Source organism: Mercenaria mercenaria, chromosome 1, assembly GCF_021730395.1.
Source record: "Mercenaria mercenaria strain notata chromosome 1, MADL_Memer_1, whole genome shotgun sequence".
Taxonomy (NCBI): domain Eukaryota; kingdom Metazoa; phylum Mollusca; class Bivalvia; order Venerida; family Veneridae; genus Mercenaria; species Mercenaria mercenaria.
In genome coordinates, this window is record NC_069361.1 from 7333398 (window position 1) to 7350385 (window position 16988).

The 16988-nt window shown below is 35.8% G+C and overlaps 1 protein-coding gene across 1 annotated transcript in view; it reads right to left on the bottom strand.

Moving 5' to 3' along the window:
• The window catches only part of LOC123524599 (codanin-1-like), a 64075-nt gene extending 50658 nt beyond the window's left edge, over positions 1 to 13417 (bottom strand). Inside the window, exon 1 of the mRNA XM_053538889.1 lies at positions 13262 to 13417. Coding sequence (XP_053394864.1) covers positions 13262 to 13342 — 81 coding nt within the window. The 5' untranslated portion in view covers positions 13343 to 13417. The remainder of the gene's footprint in view (positions 1 to 13261) is intronic.
• Between the last annotated feature and the right edge of the window lie 3571 nt (positions 13418 to 16988).

Here is a 16988-nt window from a genome sequence, read left to right on the forward strand (position 1 = left end):
TGACCACCCAAGAGTGACCAAAGTATTGAATCGACCAGTATTGACAGGTATTGACCGGTTTTAACCAGTATTGATCGCCGGCCCGGTCAATACTCATATTGACCGGCTTTTTGCCAACATTGTTCATTCAGAAGTTATTGGTTTTGTAAAATATGTTAGTAAATTTGAGTAAAAAATAAAAATAAAAATTCTATGGGAACGTTGCATGAATAGTAAACATGGGACGATTTTTCAAGGTGGGTGTGCGAGATATTTCTGGCGAACATTTATATCTTGTGTATTTTTAAGCTAGTGGGAGACTATATATATTTTCAAATTAGTTCAAATAAGTTTAACATTGCTTGTGTGGTTATTGACCATATCAACATTAAGGATAAATCCGGTTTTCCGGTATTTCCGTAAATAGGGTCAATAGTCTGTGCCTGGATATACAATGATGATGATAAAAGTATATACAGGTGCGTAGTAGTTAGGGCTGGAGGGGTTTGGGGTTCCAGACCCCAAGGGCGTCTTCGGGAGGAATGTTCTTGACATGAGAACATGTTTGTGGCGATTTTGCGCCTGTTCCGTTAGAAAAAAGCACGCTCCAACGCCAAGAACATGATCCGAGAACACTGTTCGCGGGTAAAAATTTTACACCACCTTTTACGGGGAGCTCCAGGAACACGGTTCGAGAACACTCAACAAAATGGAGGCGAATTGACTGAGTGCCCCGGCGAAATTGATTTTTTTGTCTTTAAAATGTTAATTATAGATCTTATTATTTGTGCAATAAAACATTGCTAGATCTATATCAGCCCTTTTTTTATGGTTTTGGGGAAGGGTGGCGGGTCCTTTCAGAAGGGGAAATTTGTGTCGTAAAATACCAAATTGGGGAATTATATATATATATATATATATATAAAAACACACAGATTGAGTAAGATCAAGGCCTTCCCTGGCTGTTTCTAGGGGTGTAACGATACATTGAAATATCGATGCATTGCGATACTGAGTGTCCTGAGTATGCATCGATAGAAAAGTCACGATCCAATAACAATCGCCGCTAGTTCCTTCAACAATCGATAGTTTCAATAGTTCTGAAATTTTAGCAAATACAGAAATAATTTATAATTTATAAACCAAGAAACAGAGCCAGCTTTCATTTGCGCTTCGGAAAATGTTTACGTCTCCATTACAATAATTACCCTCACTGAATTAAACTACCACAAAGGACTGGGAAGTCTGGGAGATAATTAATAAATTTGGTTTCTTAGAAACTTTTATTAAATATTTTTAAATAACCTGTTAATCTTAAATGAGAAAATGTACTATGGACATGAAGAAAGTGGGCTACTTGTATGATATAGCAAACTGTTCCGTAGGACCCTTCATTTAGTGCTGGTACACTTTAGTCCGATCCGTCAATTTTCGTCTTTTTCGATGCTTTGTGTTAACGTTGACATTCGCAACAAAATGGCCGATTCATTTGAGTATACCTTGCATAGGTTTATTGTTTTACTTATTGTTTGAAAGCCAAGGAAGTCAAGAAATAGAAAAAATGTTAAAAGTGTTTAATGTTAGATTTATTTCTGTCCATTTCAGTTATACAAACATGTATCTCAATGTGTATTAACAGCAGCAATTATAAACAGTGCCGTGTCTTACACTGTGTAACAATGCCAGTTGGTAGTTTTACTGTATAAAACATGGTGGCCGATAACTATTGCAATAGTATCGCAAAAGTAACCTGCAATAGAATAGTATCGCAATAGTTTTTCAGCAATATCAATAGTATTGCAATAGTCAAAATTGTCCTCAATAGTCACCCCTAGCTTTTCACACTTTTAGCCATGACTTAAGCCAGTTGCAAAATCTTGGGACCCTTTCATACCCTAAAGTGCCAGAATTAGAATCCATTATTTTTTTTAAATCTCTATTTCATTTAATACTTTAACCAAGCAATATGCCAGGCCTCGACCTTAGCGGTGGACCGTTGGACCGACGCAACCAAAATATCAGCAGGTCCACTAACTATCAAAAGTTGGGTAGACCGACGGTCAACCAATTTTCAGTCACGGTCTGCAAATAAAATAAAACCCTTAACAGTAAACAAATAGGGGGGAAAATCGTACCCATATCGAAGAATTCACAAAACGAAAGTTGATTTTGCCTTAAGTACGGCATTCTACCGTTATAAGCATTGGCGAGTTAAAGTCAGGACAGCACGAATGGACTACTCCACCAATCGGGCGAGTGGTTTTTACGTGGTATTTACCAAATTGAGACATTACATCAGGCAAAATTACCTGGATTGACTGGAATTTACCCGTGAATCGTAAAAATATCAAAACGTCATGCTGGTAATTTTCCATTCCACAAGCACGTGCGCCCTATCGTAATGTCTAATTTACATCGCGTTACTTTTGACACAAAAAACGCGCGTAGTGCATTCATTTTTTAATATAATCGCTTTAAATTTTCAACACCGCTTGAGAACTAATACAGTTTAAATTCTATAACAATTTTAATAAGATATCGACAGGAGTGTAGGCAAAATTCTTTAAAAACGATCAAATTTTCATATAATGTTCTGTAAAATTTCAAACAGCGCGATCTTGATTATTTATTTCTTTCTTAAAGTAAATAAACGGTACATGCTATGGGAATAAAATTCAGACTTTTGACCAGAAAGTACAAACAAGAGCACCGCCTTGCGGGTGCTGACGCTCATCTGATTTTTTTTTTATAATAGAAATATTGTCCTACCCATGATTTTCTAAGTCTAAAAAGGGCCATCACTCTTGCAAAAAGCAGGATAGAGTTATGTTTCTTGATGTACAGTGTCCACTTATGATGGTGAAAAACTGTTGCAAGTTTTAAAGCAATAGCTTTGATAGTTTATGAGAAAAGTTGACTTAAACATAATATTCAACCAAGAAAATGATTTTTCTAAGTCCAAAAGGGGCAATAATTATTGCAAAAAGCAGGATGGAGTTATGTTGCTTGCTGTACAGGGTCAGCTTATGATGGTGAACAAGAGTTGCAAGTTTTAAAGCAATAGCTTTGATAGTTTAAGAGAAAAAGTTGACCTAAACATAAAACTTAACCAAGAAATCTGATATTTTCTAAGTCCAAAAGGGGCCATAAATCTTGCAAAAAGCAGGATGGAGTTATGTTTCTTGCTGTACAGGGTCAGCTTATGATGGTGAACAAGTGTTGCAAGTTTTAAAGGAATAGCTTTGATAGTTTAGGATAAAAGCTGACCTAAACATAAAACTTAACCAAGAAAACTGATTTTCTAAGTCCAAAAGGGGCAATAATTCTTGCAAAAAGCAAGATGGAGTTATGTTTCTTGATGTACAGGGTCTGCTTATGATGGTGAACAAGTATTCCAAGTTTCAAAGCAAAAGCTTTGATAGTTTAGGAGAAAAGTTGACCTAAACATAAAACTTAACCAAGAAATCTGATATTTTCTAAGTACAAAAGGGGCCATAAATCTTGCAAAAAGCAAGATGGAGTTATGTTTCTTACTATACAGGGTCAGCTTATGATGGCAACAAGTATTCCAAGTTTCAAAGCAATAGCTTTGATAGTTTAGGAGAAAAGCTGACCTAAACATAAAACTTAACCAGGCAACGCCGACGCCGACGCCGACGCCGACAACCGCTCAAGTGATGACAATAACTCATCATTTTTTTTCAAAAAATCAGATGAGCTAAAAACACAATTAAAAAATCTTAAATAATGAAAAAGCAGCAGCAATTTAAATACATGGAGTAAAACGATTTTTGGCAAACAGATTTCTGTTAGTGCGGCAGAATAGGTTACGTGACCTAATGAACGTAAATAGAAATGTGGTTTTAAAATAAAGCAGTATGATGTCGTTGCGGTTTTTAATAAGTTTTAAATGATTCTTTGTACATGTATTTTTTGACACAACACTTTGTTAGATATTCTTCTCAAACAATAATGTAAATTTCTTGAGGGCAAATAGGTCACAGACGTAGGACATCCACTATCATCGTTCACGGTTTGACACATTTACATGTCAGTTTATTCGGGATATTGCACATTCGCTTTTAAAAAATTAAAGAAAAAACTTTTTTACTGATTTCTTCTCAACAATTAAAGGAATCGAGAAAGTACGATCAGACAGTGATGTGTCACATGGCGCGAAAACATGACGTAATGCCATGACAATCTCGGGGAAACTATACCGCTTTGATCTCCGCTTCAGATGCCACAATAACCGACACACTTCTTTTAGCTCTTTGAGAGGGTGTTAATTGAAGATGAAAACAAGGCCAATTACTTAGTTTATCATCAGAATTATTACCGATAATTGTTGGATGTTTTTTTTTTCACTTTCAACACGGGTCGGGAGGATGATGATTACTGTGTCCATATTTTGGGACACTTTTCAAAAATAATTATTTTTCTGGATAACAGATTGCTACTGTCTTCCATTTTTAATTATTTTAGAAATAAGTCCTGTTGCTTTGAGTCATATGAAGTTATGACGTCTACAACATCAAAATTTATGTGATAGAATTGGAGGTCCACTAAAGTCTGAGCAGGTCTACTAGATTTTAGCAGTTGGTGGACCTGCTGGCAACTGCTGAAAAAAGTTAAGGTCGAGGCCTGTATGCCCTTGAACCATTTCATCCTAATATCACACTGAATCAAAAATAGTTTTTAATCTTGTCATTAAAATGTTTAAAATTAAATCATTTTTCAAGAACAATTTCAAAGCTATAGTAATTGCTCAATGTATGAAATTATACCTTTAATAGTTTGCAATTTTTGAATTATCTCCCTTTAATGGGCATTTTTCACTATTTAGATGTTTATAAAGCATTAATATTTAGTTGTTTTTTTTTACCTTTGTATTTCAAACTTAATTTAAGGTCATTTATCAAAAACAGAGTTGTCCTTTTTTATTTTATGACTTTTAAAAAGCTTTTTGAACGGATTGAAATCTTTGCGTCGATTTAAATGAACGCGACCACGACTGAAATCATTTCACGATCGCGCAAATTATTTGTGAGCGGTTGACTTAACAATATTTCCAGATTTTTTCGTTCATTACTTCCGTGAATCGGCTTGTTATTAGATAAATATATCCGCGAATCAGAAATTCTGGAAAGGCTTTTCTTTGGAAAGGGAAATTCCCAATAACCGACGCTAATAGTAATATCTGAGATGTTCCGATTGCGTCGTTTCTAGAAGCGGTGTTTAGAACGCATCTACATTCAGACCTTTTAATCCATCAGCGGTGGAAATTTTCGCTGATAAAAACGACTTGCAATTGGGGAATTTTTTAGCAGGCTTGGCACATCTCCCGATCGGGGTAATTTAGCTCGTTCGGGGTATATTACCCCGATCGGGGTAAAAAACTAACAAAAGAAATCATAAAATACTAAAATTATGACCGGAAGCGTGTAAAAGCGATTCCTCTTCCATGTCTCGATGTTTTCTAAGCGTAAAAACAAGGCAAAATAAACTCATACATGTACATTTTTCTTTAGCATAAAATGCGCATTTTGGGTAGAAAAATAGCAATTTTTAAAAATACAGGCTAAAATGACCCCATACTATCACTTGCACTTACAGATCAAGAATTATTATTCGACAGTTCAACGCAGCAACTCAATTGCCGCCATCTTGAAGTGAATGGATATTTTCCGTGATGCACACAAGCCGTTATTTCCATTGTTTTTAATAATAGGTACAGCCTGTACTCATAATCATTGAACCATCTTGTTATTTTTTTTTTTATCTTATTCTGGAACCTGAAGAAATTTTATGTTTTATTTAAAGTTCTCCCTCACTATATTAAATAACACGCTTTCCACACATTCCTAATTTATTTTATATTTAATTACATAATACAATGATAGATAATACAAGTCACTGTCAATGACTTTTTCATAGAATCCTTGTGTAAAATCTTAAATTTTAAACTAAAACAAGAGCACCGCCTTGCGGGTGCTGACGCTCATCTGATTTTTTTTTTGTGTAATAGAAATATTGTCCTACCCATGATTTTCTAAGTCTAAAAAGGGGCATCATTCTTACAAAAAGCAGGATAGAGTTATGTTTCTTGATGTTCAGTGTCCACTTATGATGGTGAAAAACTGTTGCAAGTTTTAAAGAAATAGCTTTGATAGTTTATGAGAAAAGTTGACTTAAACATAATACTCAACCAAGAAAATGATTTTCTAAGTCCAAAAGGGGCAATAATTATTGCAAAACGCAGGATGGAATTATTTTGCTTGTTGTACAGGGTCAGCTTATGATGGTAAACAAGTGGTGCAAGTTTCAAAGCAATAGCTTTGATAGTTTAAGAGAAAAAGTTGACCTAAACATAAAACTTAACCAAGAAATCTGATATTTTCTAAGTCCAAAAGGGGCCATAAATCTTGCAAAAAGCAGGATGGAGTTATGTTTCTTGCTGTACAGGGTCAACTTATGATGGTGAACAAGTGTTGCAAGTTTTAAAGCAATAGCTTTGACAGTTTAGGAGAAAAGCTGACCTAAACATAAAACTTAACCAAGAAAACTGATTTTCTAAGTCCAAAAGGGGCAATAATTCTTGCAAAAAGCAAGATGGAGTTATGTTTCTTGATGTACAGGGTCTGCTTATGATGGTGAACAAGTATTCCAAGTTTCAAAGCAATAGCTTTGATAGTTTAGGAGAAAAGTTGACCTAAACATAAAACTTAACCAAGAAATCTGATATTTTCTAAGTACAAAAGGGGCCATAAATCTTGCAAAAATCAAAATGGAGTTATGTTTCTTGCTATACAGAGTCAGCTTATGATGGTGAACAAGTATTCCAAGTTTCAAAGCAATAGCTTTGATAGTTTAGGAGAAAAGCTGACCTAAACATAAAACTTAACCAGGCAACGCCGACGCAGACGCCGACGCCGACACCGACGCCGACAACCGCTCAAGTGATGACAATAACTCATCATTTTTTTTCAAAAAATCAGATGAGCTAATAAAACCTTTAAGTCCATAAAAAAATCGGTAACACTTCGAAATTTTGTAGTTTGTAGCATCACCTGGGACATGTGCAGTCAAAAATCTTTCTCGACTGCAAAAGTACTTGAAAATGCAGCACTCTGATTGGTCACTTAAAATCCTCGATGTCATGACAAAGTTTTGAATTCGCTCTGCAGTTGGTCGCAGTTGCCACTTCAAACGTTATGACAGATAAAGGACTTAAAATGCTGATTTATTATAACAATATTGTTTTAAGTATCTACAGTGTGCAACATTAACGCCTGATCGCCAATGGCTACGAAAATTCGGCTCGGGCGACAGAAAATCGGCAGACCGTAGCCCGTTGGGCTATGGAAAATTCTGAGGAATAAATTTACCAAAAAGATCAATGCAAACGTGGGAGCAAAATAGTTGCTTTGAAGCTTCAAACTTCGCTCTAATCCAATCTCAAAGCGAATTCAAGTCGTCCGAATTTTTTTTTGGATGCGCACCCGCTAATCTTTTGACAATTTGCACCATGTCAAAATGTGCATTGAATACACATACACACTCGCCGATAGCATGATTTAAGCTCCGCCTACTTCAGGTACTTGTGAGATTTTCGCCAGAAGTGTGAAAGCAAATCAAATTATCGGTTTCACCAGAGACAATTGTAATAGGCCAATCAGCACCGCGGTTACGTCTTTGACACTTAGCATTTAATTGTCAACACGTGCGAGTCATTTTCTAAAGAATTGTCAATTACATATGCGATTAATTGGAATTATCGACACAATTATTTGGTATCCATGGTAAAAGAACGACATGTAAAGTATTAACTTCGTAAAACTAACTTTGATGGATGAACTGATTTGAATACCGGTATGTATTTCTAGATTTGACACAGTTTACTTTCAGTTTTATTCGAATGTGAAACTGTTCACACAAGTGGTGACTGGGTATAAATGTGTATGGTAAAATGATGTAACTAAGAAAATGAATGGTCATTGAATCAATTCACAGCGTCGAGGTAGAAATATAAAAATTAATGGAGTCTTCCAACTTCTCCCTTAAGTCTCCCCACTTCTCCTTAAATCAGTTTGAGGAATAATTGACTTCTCCCAAAAAAATAATGAGACCCCTGGTCAGTCTACTGCCAAGCTATTTCTTGTCTACCATGTCTACAAAGCTGTTTAGATCTCTTTTCATGACTCTGTGTCTTTGACTTTCTGCACAATTTTGTGAACACTGTTTCAGATTTTGAAATCAATTCTGAAAAACTCATACAAATTTCTGAAATATATCAATATTCACCAACCTACAGCAGTATATTGAAAGAAATTAAATATTACTAGAATGAAAGTCTTGTTCATTCTTGAGCGAAAAATTAGTGGGGCTACGAAAAATTCTGTCGGGCTATAAAAAATTGGAAGTCCGTAGCCCCATTGGCTACGGGCCTGGTGCACAGTAAAGTGCCCAATTCAGCAAAAAATCATGTACATAGCCCCATCTTTCAAACAATACATGATAGAACTATGAAATAAAGTTTATAAGTAAGGTATGATACAGATGTAGATGTGGAGGTGAACATTTATCATGAAAATTTAGAAATAAAGTAGTGCAACAAGTTTAAGTAGGCAAAAATTAGCCATTTTTGCATGTAACGGGTTAGCATCTAAAATTTCATCATTTTTGTAAGCTGTCTCACAGAAATTCTGTTCTTTTTTACATCTTCACTATTAAATTTTGTGAAAGAAAAATATCTTTGCTTTCATTTGATATATAACATCATGTTCTTCTGTAATTCTTGTTCTGAGAATCATGGTTTGAACCAAAGTTGTATGGATGTAACGCCCAGGGCTTGAGCTAGGGAGCGACTTGAGCGAAATAGTCGCTTTGTAGCTCCCCACTTCGCTCTAATCCAACATCAAAGCGATATTCAAGTCGCCCGATTTTATTATCCACACTCCTCCAGTTATCCGCTATCGGCCTGTTGACACTTGACTGGAATACACGATGGCATAATTTAAGCTCCGCCTACTTCAGATTACGGAGAAGTGCGAATGTGCCACTTGTTTTGTAAACTGACTGTTGATAAACAAAGCAGTAGGGATTTATATTACATAAGCTTACACATTCTTTTTGACCTTTAGAAAGTATCTTACCGTGTTTGGCTCGAATAATTTCCTTAAATCCACTTAATTTTACTCGTATTTTTCAAAACCCAAACTTTAGAAACATAATATTATCACTGACACTTTCTGTGACTAAAATATTAACCTAACTGAAATTTACACAAATTTTTGACACCTGCCATCAGAAACTGGGTTAAACCTGTTTCACAACTGTTTCTTTTAATGTGTGCCGACACCAGCTAGCCTATCAAAGAGACACCAGCAGATCAAAGAAGACGTGTATTCAGTGTGATGTCATAGTGATGTCACCGCTATTGACATGTATTTAATTCACATACTTGTTACTTTGAGTGCATTAGCACTGGGAGCTTGATTTATTTTTTTTTTGCCGATATGGATTAAAAAAATTTTAATTGTATTCATATTTAAAGGGTTTTCTTGGTTTGGACAATCATTGCAAGAGTGAAAAAAAACTTGAATTTGCAGTTTATATAATCACATTAGATTCACAAGGTTAAAAATGATAAGAAAACACAATCACTGACATTTTCAGTGAATTTGTTATTTCCTTTAAATTAATAGACTTTGTAAAAAAGACAGGGAATAATAAAAATAGTAACATTATATTAAGCATATTTAGTTCCTTTTTAAGCTTGCATGTCATGGTGTTAAAATCTTTCCACGTTTTCCCTAAAATCCCGCCACTTCTCCCTAAAATCTCTCCACTTCTCCCTAATCTTACCTGAGGGAGAAGTGACTTCTCCCTAAAATCTTAGCCTAGCTTAAGCCCTGGTAACGCCCTAGAAATCTGAAAATGCTATACTTAAAAAAGTGAAGAAAAAAGTAGTATCTTTTGGTGCTAGAACATGTGAGATGGCCTTGAAAAGTTTGAAAAATATGCAAGTTGAAATAGTCAAAGTATCATTTCTGTACATCAAGTCTGTAAATAAATATAGCCGAATATCTCATCAAAAGTTAGTTTGTGACAAAAAATCCGTAATGTCCGTCCCCCTACCATAAACTTCATTAAGTGTTATAAAACTAGAAATTTGCAGCACATTTTTATTACATATGATGACATGAGTAACATTTCCAAAAGTTGTTGAAATCCATCAAGCAGTTTTTTAGATATTGACAAAAGTGTAAAAGTTATCTGTAATGTCCGTCCCCGTAATGTCCGTCCCCACTTATCATTGATTTTGAATGTTGTATATATATTGTTATTTTCTATCAAATTCAATTCCTTTTATTTCTGATTTACCCCCAATAAGAACTGAAATTTTTAAAAAAATGCATTTAAAATCAGTAAAATACATTATTTTGTGATATTTTTTCTTAAAAACACAGTGTGTGTAAAAAAATGTCAAAATTTGTTGAAATCTTCAGCAAAATGAATCAGTTTCATACATGAATTTTACTTTCATATAAAGAACTCGTGCAAAAACATGAAAAAAGACTAATGAGTATATATATAAGGTAAAACTTTGCCAAATATTATCTATAAGCACATTTAAAGTGTTGGGGGACGGACATTACATTTTTGTACTAAAACTACATGTTGAAAAAAGTAAGTAGAGTTTTAGTCTTCTGTCATCTTGAAATTTATAGTGTTGTAATTTATAGGTTTTAACATCATATCGAGAAAACTATGCCCCTCTTTTGTCCCTTAGTAATTACAAAAACGTTTTGAAATGCTACCATTAACACTTGATCCCCCTCCCCTAGTGCCCTACTGTATATTTCTTATCTCTTATATTTTCTCTTATAATTTCATCTACACAATAAATGGTCATAAGATGCATCATAATCATTCCTTAATTAAAACAACATAATTAATTAGTGACCTATTGAGATGGCAACAACATGCCATAAAACACAGGTGGCCATAGAAGATCACAAAATCACACTTTCTCAACAGGGTGCCAATATACAAGGGACCATAAAACCCCTAAACTGGATCTTAATTGATCATTATGGAATCTTTACCTAAAACAACACTCTCTGATGTAAGTGTTATAATCCTGTGTATTGTATAAAATTAAAACCCTTAGTAAGGATATATTTTGCCTTTTTTGCCAAGGACTTCCCCCTTTAAAAAAAAGCATATATTAAATTAAACCGTGAAAAATAAAAGACTGGTACAAGTATACAAAAAAAAATAAATAAAAAAATAAAAATTGTTAAAGTGTTATATTTTTTCAATCATAGAACATTATTATGTTATCATTATTTCATTTTGTACCATTAACACAGCACTGATAGAAAGCTAAACTGATACAGTAATGTTATGGTCATCTACATTTAATATGCTTTTATTCTACTGGAAGGTTGTTAGGTATGGATTAGTTTTATGGGAATGCTTGTACTGTACGTATGTTTTTTTCTTTGAAACAGAACAGTACTTGCATATATATGATAATATGCAGTGAAGAATTGATTGTAAAGCTGATTTTGCCAAATATTGCTTAATACTAGTAGAATACTTTTTGCAAATAAGTAAAAATGAAATACTTCAATCTCGCTCGCTTTTTAACTGCTATTTCAATGAATGTCTGAAATGAATTTCCTTTATCATTTAGTAAAACCATTTACTATATTTATAGACATATTACCTATTGAAATGACACAAATGTTCCCTTAGTTAAGAAATTTGAATTTCAGAGTAATTTATGTTCCAAAGTAGTTATAAAAGCTGAACCAGTCATTTTATGTAATGTCCGTCCCCCGTTTCCGGCACTATTTATTTATGATATTTTCTGCTTAAATGTAATATAAATAAGAGTATTTATGTTTCTACTTTGTTGTTTGTATTAATTAATTGCTTTAAAGGTGTTTTCCTGCTGTAAATGTTCCATTTTCCAAATTTTATATTAAAGTGAATTTTACGATTAACAGAAAATAATCGTAATTTCAAAGAAATTAGCTATTTTTTTTAAAAAATGGAAAAGCAAAGAGTTAAGGCTTATATTTTCTTGATCTGTGACCTCAAACTATTAGAAAATACACGTAAAAGAACTGGTTTTGTATAAAACATTTACAGTAGGAATCTAATTTAAATGAAGGTGTAATGTCCGTCCCCAACCCGACATGGCAACTTAAATCCACTTTTTTGAAAAAAATTCACAAAAAGTTATCTATTTGGGTACTGATCCTTGTGCACAACATGTTGAAGTGTAGAAAAAAGGTATTTTTCAAAGCAAAGTAAAAACTTTATCTTTTGACTTAGATGCTAACCCAATTGGGCACTTTACTGTGCACCAGGCCTACGGTGTTAAAAAGTTAATGTCGCACACTGTAACTAGCTTCTTTTTCATAAGTTAAATTGTATATTCTAATAATTTTGCGCACACCCTGTAATAATTAACATAAAACAGTAGACTATTCATTAGTGTGCATCACGGATAAAATTTATTCACTTCAAAATGGCCGCTGTTGAGATGCTGGATTCTATGAGAAACATTTTTTGGCTAATGTTACAGTGTAAGTTTAGTATGGGGTCATTTTAGCCTGTATTTTCAAAAATTGCTATTTTTCTACCCAAAATGCGCATTTTATGCGAAAGAAAAATGTAGGGCACATGTATGAGTTTATTTTGCCTTGTTTTTACGCTTAAAAAACATCGAGACATGGAAGAGGAATCGCTTTTACATGCTTCCGGTCATAATTTTAGTATTTTATAATTTCTTTTGTTAGTTTTTTACCCCGATTGGGGTAAAATACCCCGAACGAGCTAAATTACCCCGATCGGGAGATGTGCCCAGCCTGTTAAGTGCAGCTGGGGATAAAAGTATATTATTTTGCCTGGGGAATGGGGCCGAATTTCGGCCCCAAAATCAGCGTAAAAAAAGGGCTGTATATGTTGTATGCTAATGATTCCCTAGGCCATTTGATGTATTGATAGTGTTTCTTGCGGCAAAATGATGGGCGCAGCCATCTTGAATATTCTTGATTGCATGTTCTTGGCGTTTGCGCAGCTCAAATTTAGAACAAGGTTTTCCAGTATCTCGCACCAACACTCGAGTTTTCAAGAACTTCCGCCCGAAGATGCCCCAAGTGTCTGTGGAACTGTCTGGAACTCCTTACAGTGACTAGTGGGTGGGGGTTATAAAAGTAAATCTGATAATTTCTCGCCAATCACGAGTTATCTTAACACTTACATTTGACTTGTTGCACAGCCATGTGACAACTTTTTCCGGTGAAACTTTCTCTTGCAACATTAATTCTAAAATTGATGCCATTTTTAATATTTTGAATTACGCTCCTTATTTTTCACGAGTGTAAGCGGCCATGGTTTCCTTCAATTAACCTAAAGAAAATGTTAAAGCGCAAAGGGTTTTGGCGCATTTAGGCTATTGAAGCTGAAAGAGTTTTGTGGCCAAGTTCACATCAAATGGGGCAAATAAATATCTGAGCTTAATATGTATAGGTTAGAGACCACCAATTGTTTTCCCATAGACCTACATTGTAACATTATGGCGTGTACGGCCTTCCATACATCGAAACATATTTGCCTAGCATGTGATAGGAACATGCCGATTTCAACAGAATGCAAAGAGATACATACTGAAACGTGGTAGGGTAAAAGCAGGCACGTTACTGCCGAGAAAATGCACTAGGAAAGGAAAAAAGATTAGTACTATTTATATTTGGACTACTTGTGACCTGCGGAGGCTTATATTCTATTTGGTAGTGATCAGCCTTATATTGTAACATTATGGTGTGTACGGCCTTCCATACATCGAAACATGTATATCTAATTACAAGTTTTTCAAGAACTATCTTAGTTCTACCAAAATATCGGACGAAAAACATATGAATAGTGATACTTTATTTAAGTAATTTTCGTGTGAATGAGATGGCCCCCTGTTTACATCATTGACGTGGCGGGAGAAATTCATTTGATACAACTTTTCTTCAATACACATAATATGTAGCAAATTTTGTCAAAATATATAATGAAATACTGTAAATGCAGTGAAAAAATATCAATTTTGAAAAAAAATCACTTCCTGGGTTTGTTTACATGACTGACCAATCAGAACGCACAGACGTTACCTTATTCCCAGGTATACACTTACCTCATTCCCAGTAAGTACTTTCTTGAATTGGTGGTCTCTAACCTATAGGGCAGCTGCAAAAAATAACCATGGAACATACTATTAAGCTACATGGTGGCACTTGAAATTAAGCATTACTGGTACTGATGATAAACCCGAACAGGAAATGAGGTTTTTTACCTGTTACTTTTTTATTTCTGCAATTTGTAATCAATGGTTGGTATCAAAATAAAGCTTGACATTTGATGAAAACTTTGCATAATTCAAATTTGTATTTAGTTAGAAAACTCACACAAAGTGAGGCCCTGAAAGGGGTTAATAAAATGGGGACTGTAAGCAGGTTGACTGATGATAAATTCGAACACTTTGTCGTTTACAAAATTTTCTTCGTAGTTTTATATTGAAACTTTCCCCAAAAAGCTGCAACAGTCATTCCTGATCAAGTAATGAAAAGCTACCCAATGTCAGACCTTCATGTGGCGACAGTGAGCATGCGCAAAAAAAACCCACCCTCTTCCCCAGTAATTCTGGATAAATATTTTTATACAGATAATTGTAAGTCATTTATTTATACAGAATATTTACCAATTTTGTTTTTATTTACATATGTTGGTGTTGTAAATGGAAACTATTTGATAGTGTGTTCAATTTTATAAATAACCGATTGCAATCAAATATTTCCAAGGTGGTCGACTTTATCATCTGTCCGGGTTTATCATCAGTACCAGTGGTCACGAATTTTAATTACCCACTTTAATACTTGACAATTTTGTGGGCAAGTCAACACCAAAAACATTGAAAAGATTTAGGCACGGGGCTTCGTGTTCATTTAAAGTGATTGCACTTCTTATTATAATACATTGTTGTCTAGATATAAAATGCACTTACTAAAAATCCGAAGAACGAGCTCTTCAAGTCTTCAACAATTAACAAGTAAACATGGATCACCTTATTTACATGATCTTTAATATCAACATAAAAAGCAAACATTTCTTTTATATACACTAGAAAAGCCGATATTCTTCTTCTTCTTCATCCATTATATATATGCAGGGCCCACTCTGGAGCATCGTCGCATATGAAAACTATGTACAAGGTCGCCGTGATGAGCGAACAGTGAAAGATAAAAAAACGATAAAAGATGATAAAAACCCTGCATGGCTCTTTTTGTGGAGGGCGACAAACCCTACCTTGAAGGCATCCAATGTTTGGGCTGTGGTGACTTGCTCTGACAGCTGGTTCCACAAACGAATGCCAGCTGGGAAGAAGGAGTGTTGGTATCCTGCTGTCCGGCAGAATGACAGCATGTATTTCATTGTTCGACGGATTGTATGTGCCGATGGTTGAAGAAATTGTACACCAGGGATGTCTATAAGGCCATGGATAATCCTGTACATCATCACCAGTCTGTTACTGGTTCTTCTCTGCTGTAGAGAGTCCCAGCCTAGGCTACCTATCATCTGACTGGTGCTGCTGGTGGGTTTGAAGTCACCCATCACGAATCTGGCTGCTCTTCGATGGACCTCTTCCAGCTGCTGGATGTTCCTGCTAGTGTGGGGGTCCCATGCGGTTGAGTCATATTCAATGATGGGTCTGAACAGGCTGGTGTAGCACTGAGCCTTTGTTTCCCTTGGGTATCTGGATATGTTCCGTCGGAGAAAACCAAGTCTGTTTTGGCCTTCTTGGTTTTGTCGTCGACGTCTGCGTTCCAGGTAAGATTGTTAGTGATTGTGACTCCAAGATATTTGCTGGAAGTTACTTCAGCTAGGTCGTGGCCATGGATGGAGTATTTGGCTCTGATTGGGTTACGTTTCCCTTTATCGATATGGGTTCGAGCCTCACTCGGGGCGTTGAATTCTTCATGTGAGGAAGCCATCCAGGTGGTTTGCGGAAGGTCGGTGGTTCTACCCTGGTGCCCGCTCATGATGAAATAATGCACAGAGAGGCACCTGGGGTCTTCCTCCACCATCAAAGCTGGAATGTCGCCATATGACCTATAATTGTGTCAACGTTAAACCCAACCAAAACAAAACAAACAGACAAAAGAACGTTTCTAAGTAATTCTGACAACCTCACATTTGGAGGGGTTGAATGACATTTGCCAGTCCTTCTCCCACTGTTACAAACGGTCAAGGTCATCCTGTAGCGCAGAAGCATCCTGCTCTGTGCGAATTTTCTTGTATAGGAGACTGTCGTCTGCAAAAAGGCGCGACGTTGACGACACTTTCTGACTGGTAGGTCGTTGATGTATAGAAGGAAGAGCAGAGGACCAGAGACAATACCCTGTGGGACACCGGAAGTCGCAGGTGTGGAAGATGATGAATGTCCCTCGACAATGACCTTTTGACTGCGGTTGGAGAGAAAACTCTGGATCCACTTGAAGGTGTTCCCGTTGATACCATAGTGGTCGAGTTTCAATAGGAGTCGCTGGTGTGGTACATTGTCGAAAGCCTTGAAGAAGTCTAGCAGGATCGCATCTATTTGTTCTCCTTCTTCAAGTCCTGCAGCGAGGTCCTGGATTGTTAAGATAAGCTGGGTATCACATAATATTTTCTTCCCGAAAATATGTTGGCTTTCAGACAGGATGTTGTGTGCTCCTAGGTGCTGCATGACTTGGCTGTGGATGAAGTGCTCCATCACTTTACATCATACTGAAGTGAGAGATATGGGCCTGTAGTTGGCAAGGGTGCTCTTGTCGCCTTTCTTAAAGAAAGGCCTGGAATACGGGAGTTAGAGCTGGAGATATCTCCACTGCGCTCTTTTTGAGAAAACGTGATGGGATAGCATCTGGTCCCTGGGACTTGTGTGGGTTGAGGTCTCGAAACAA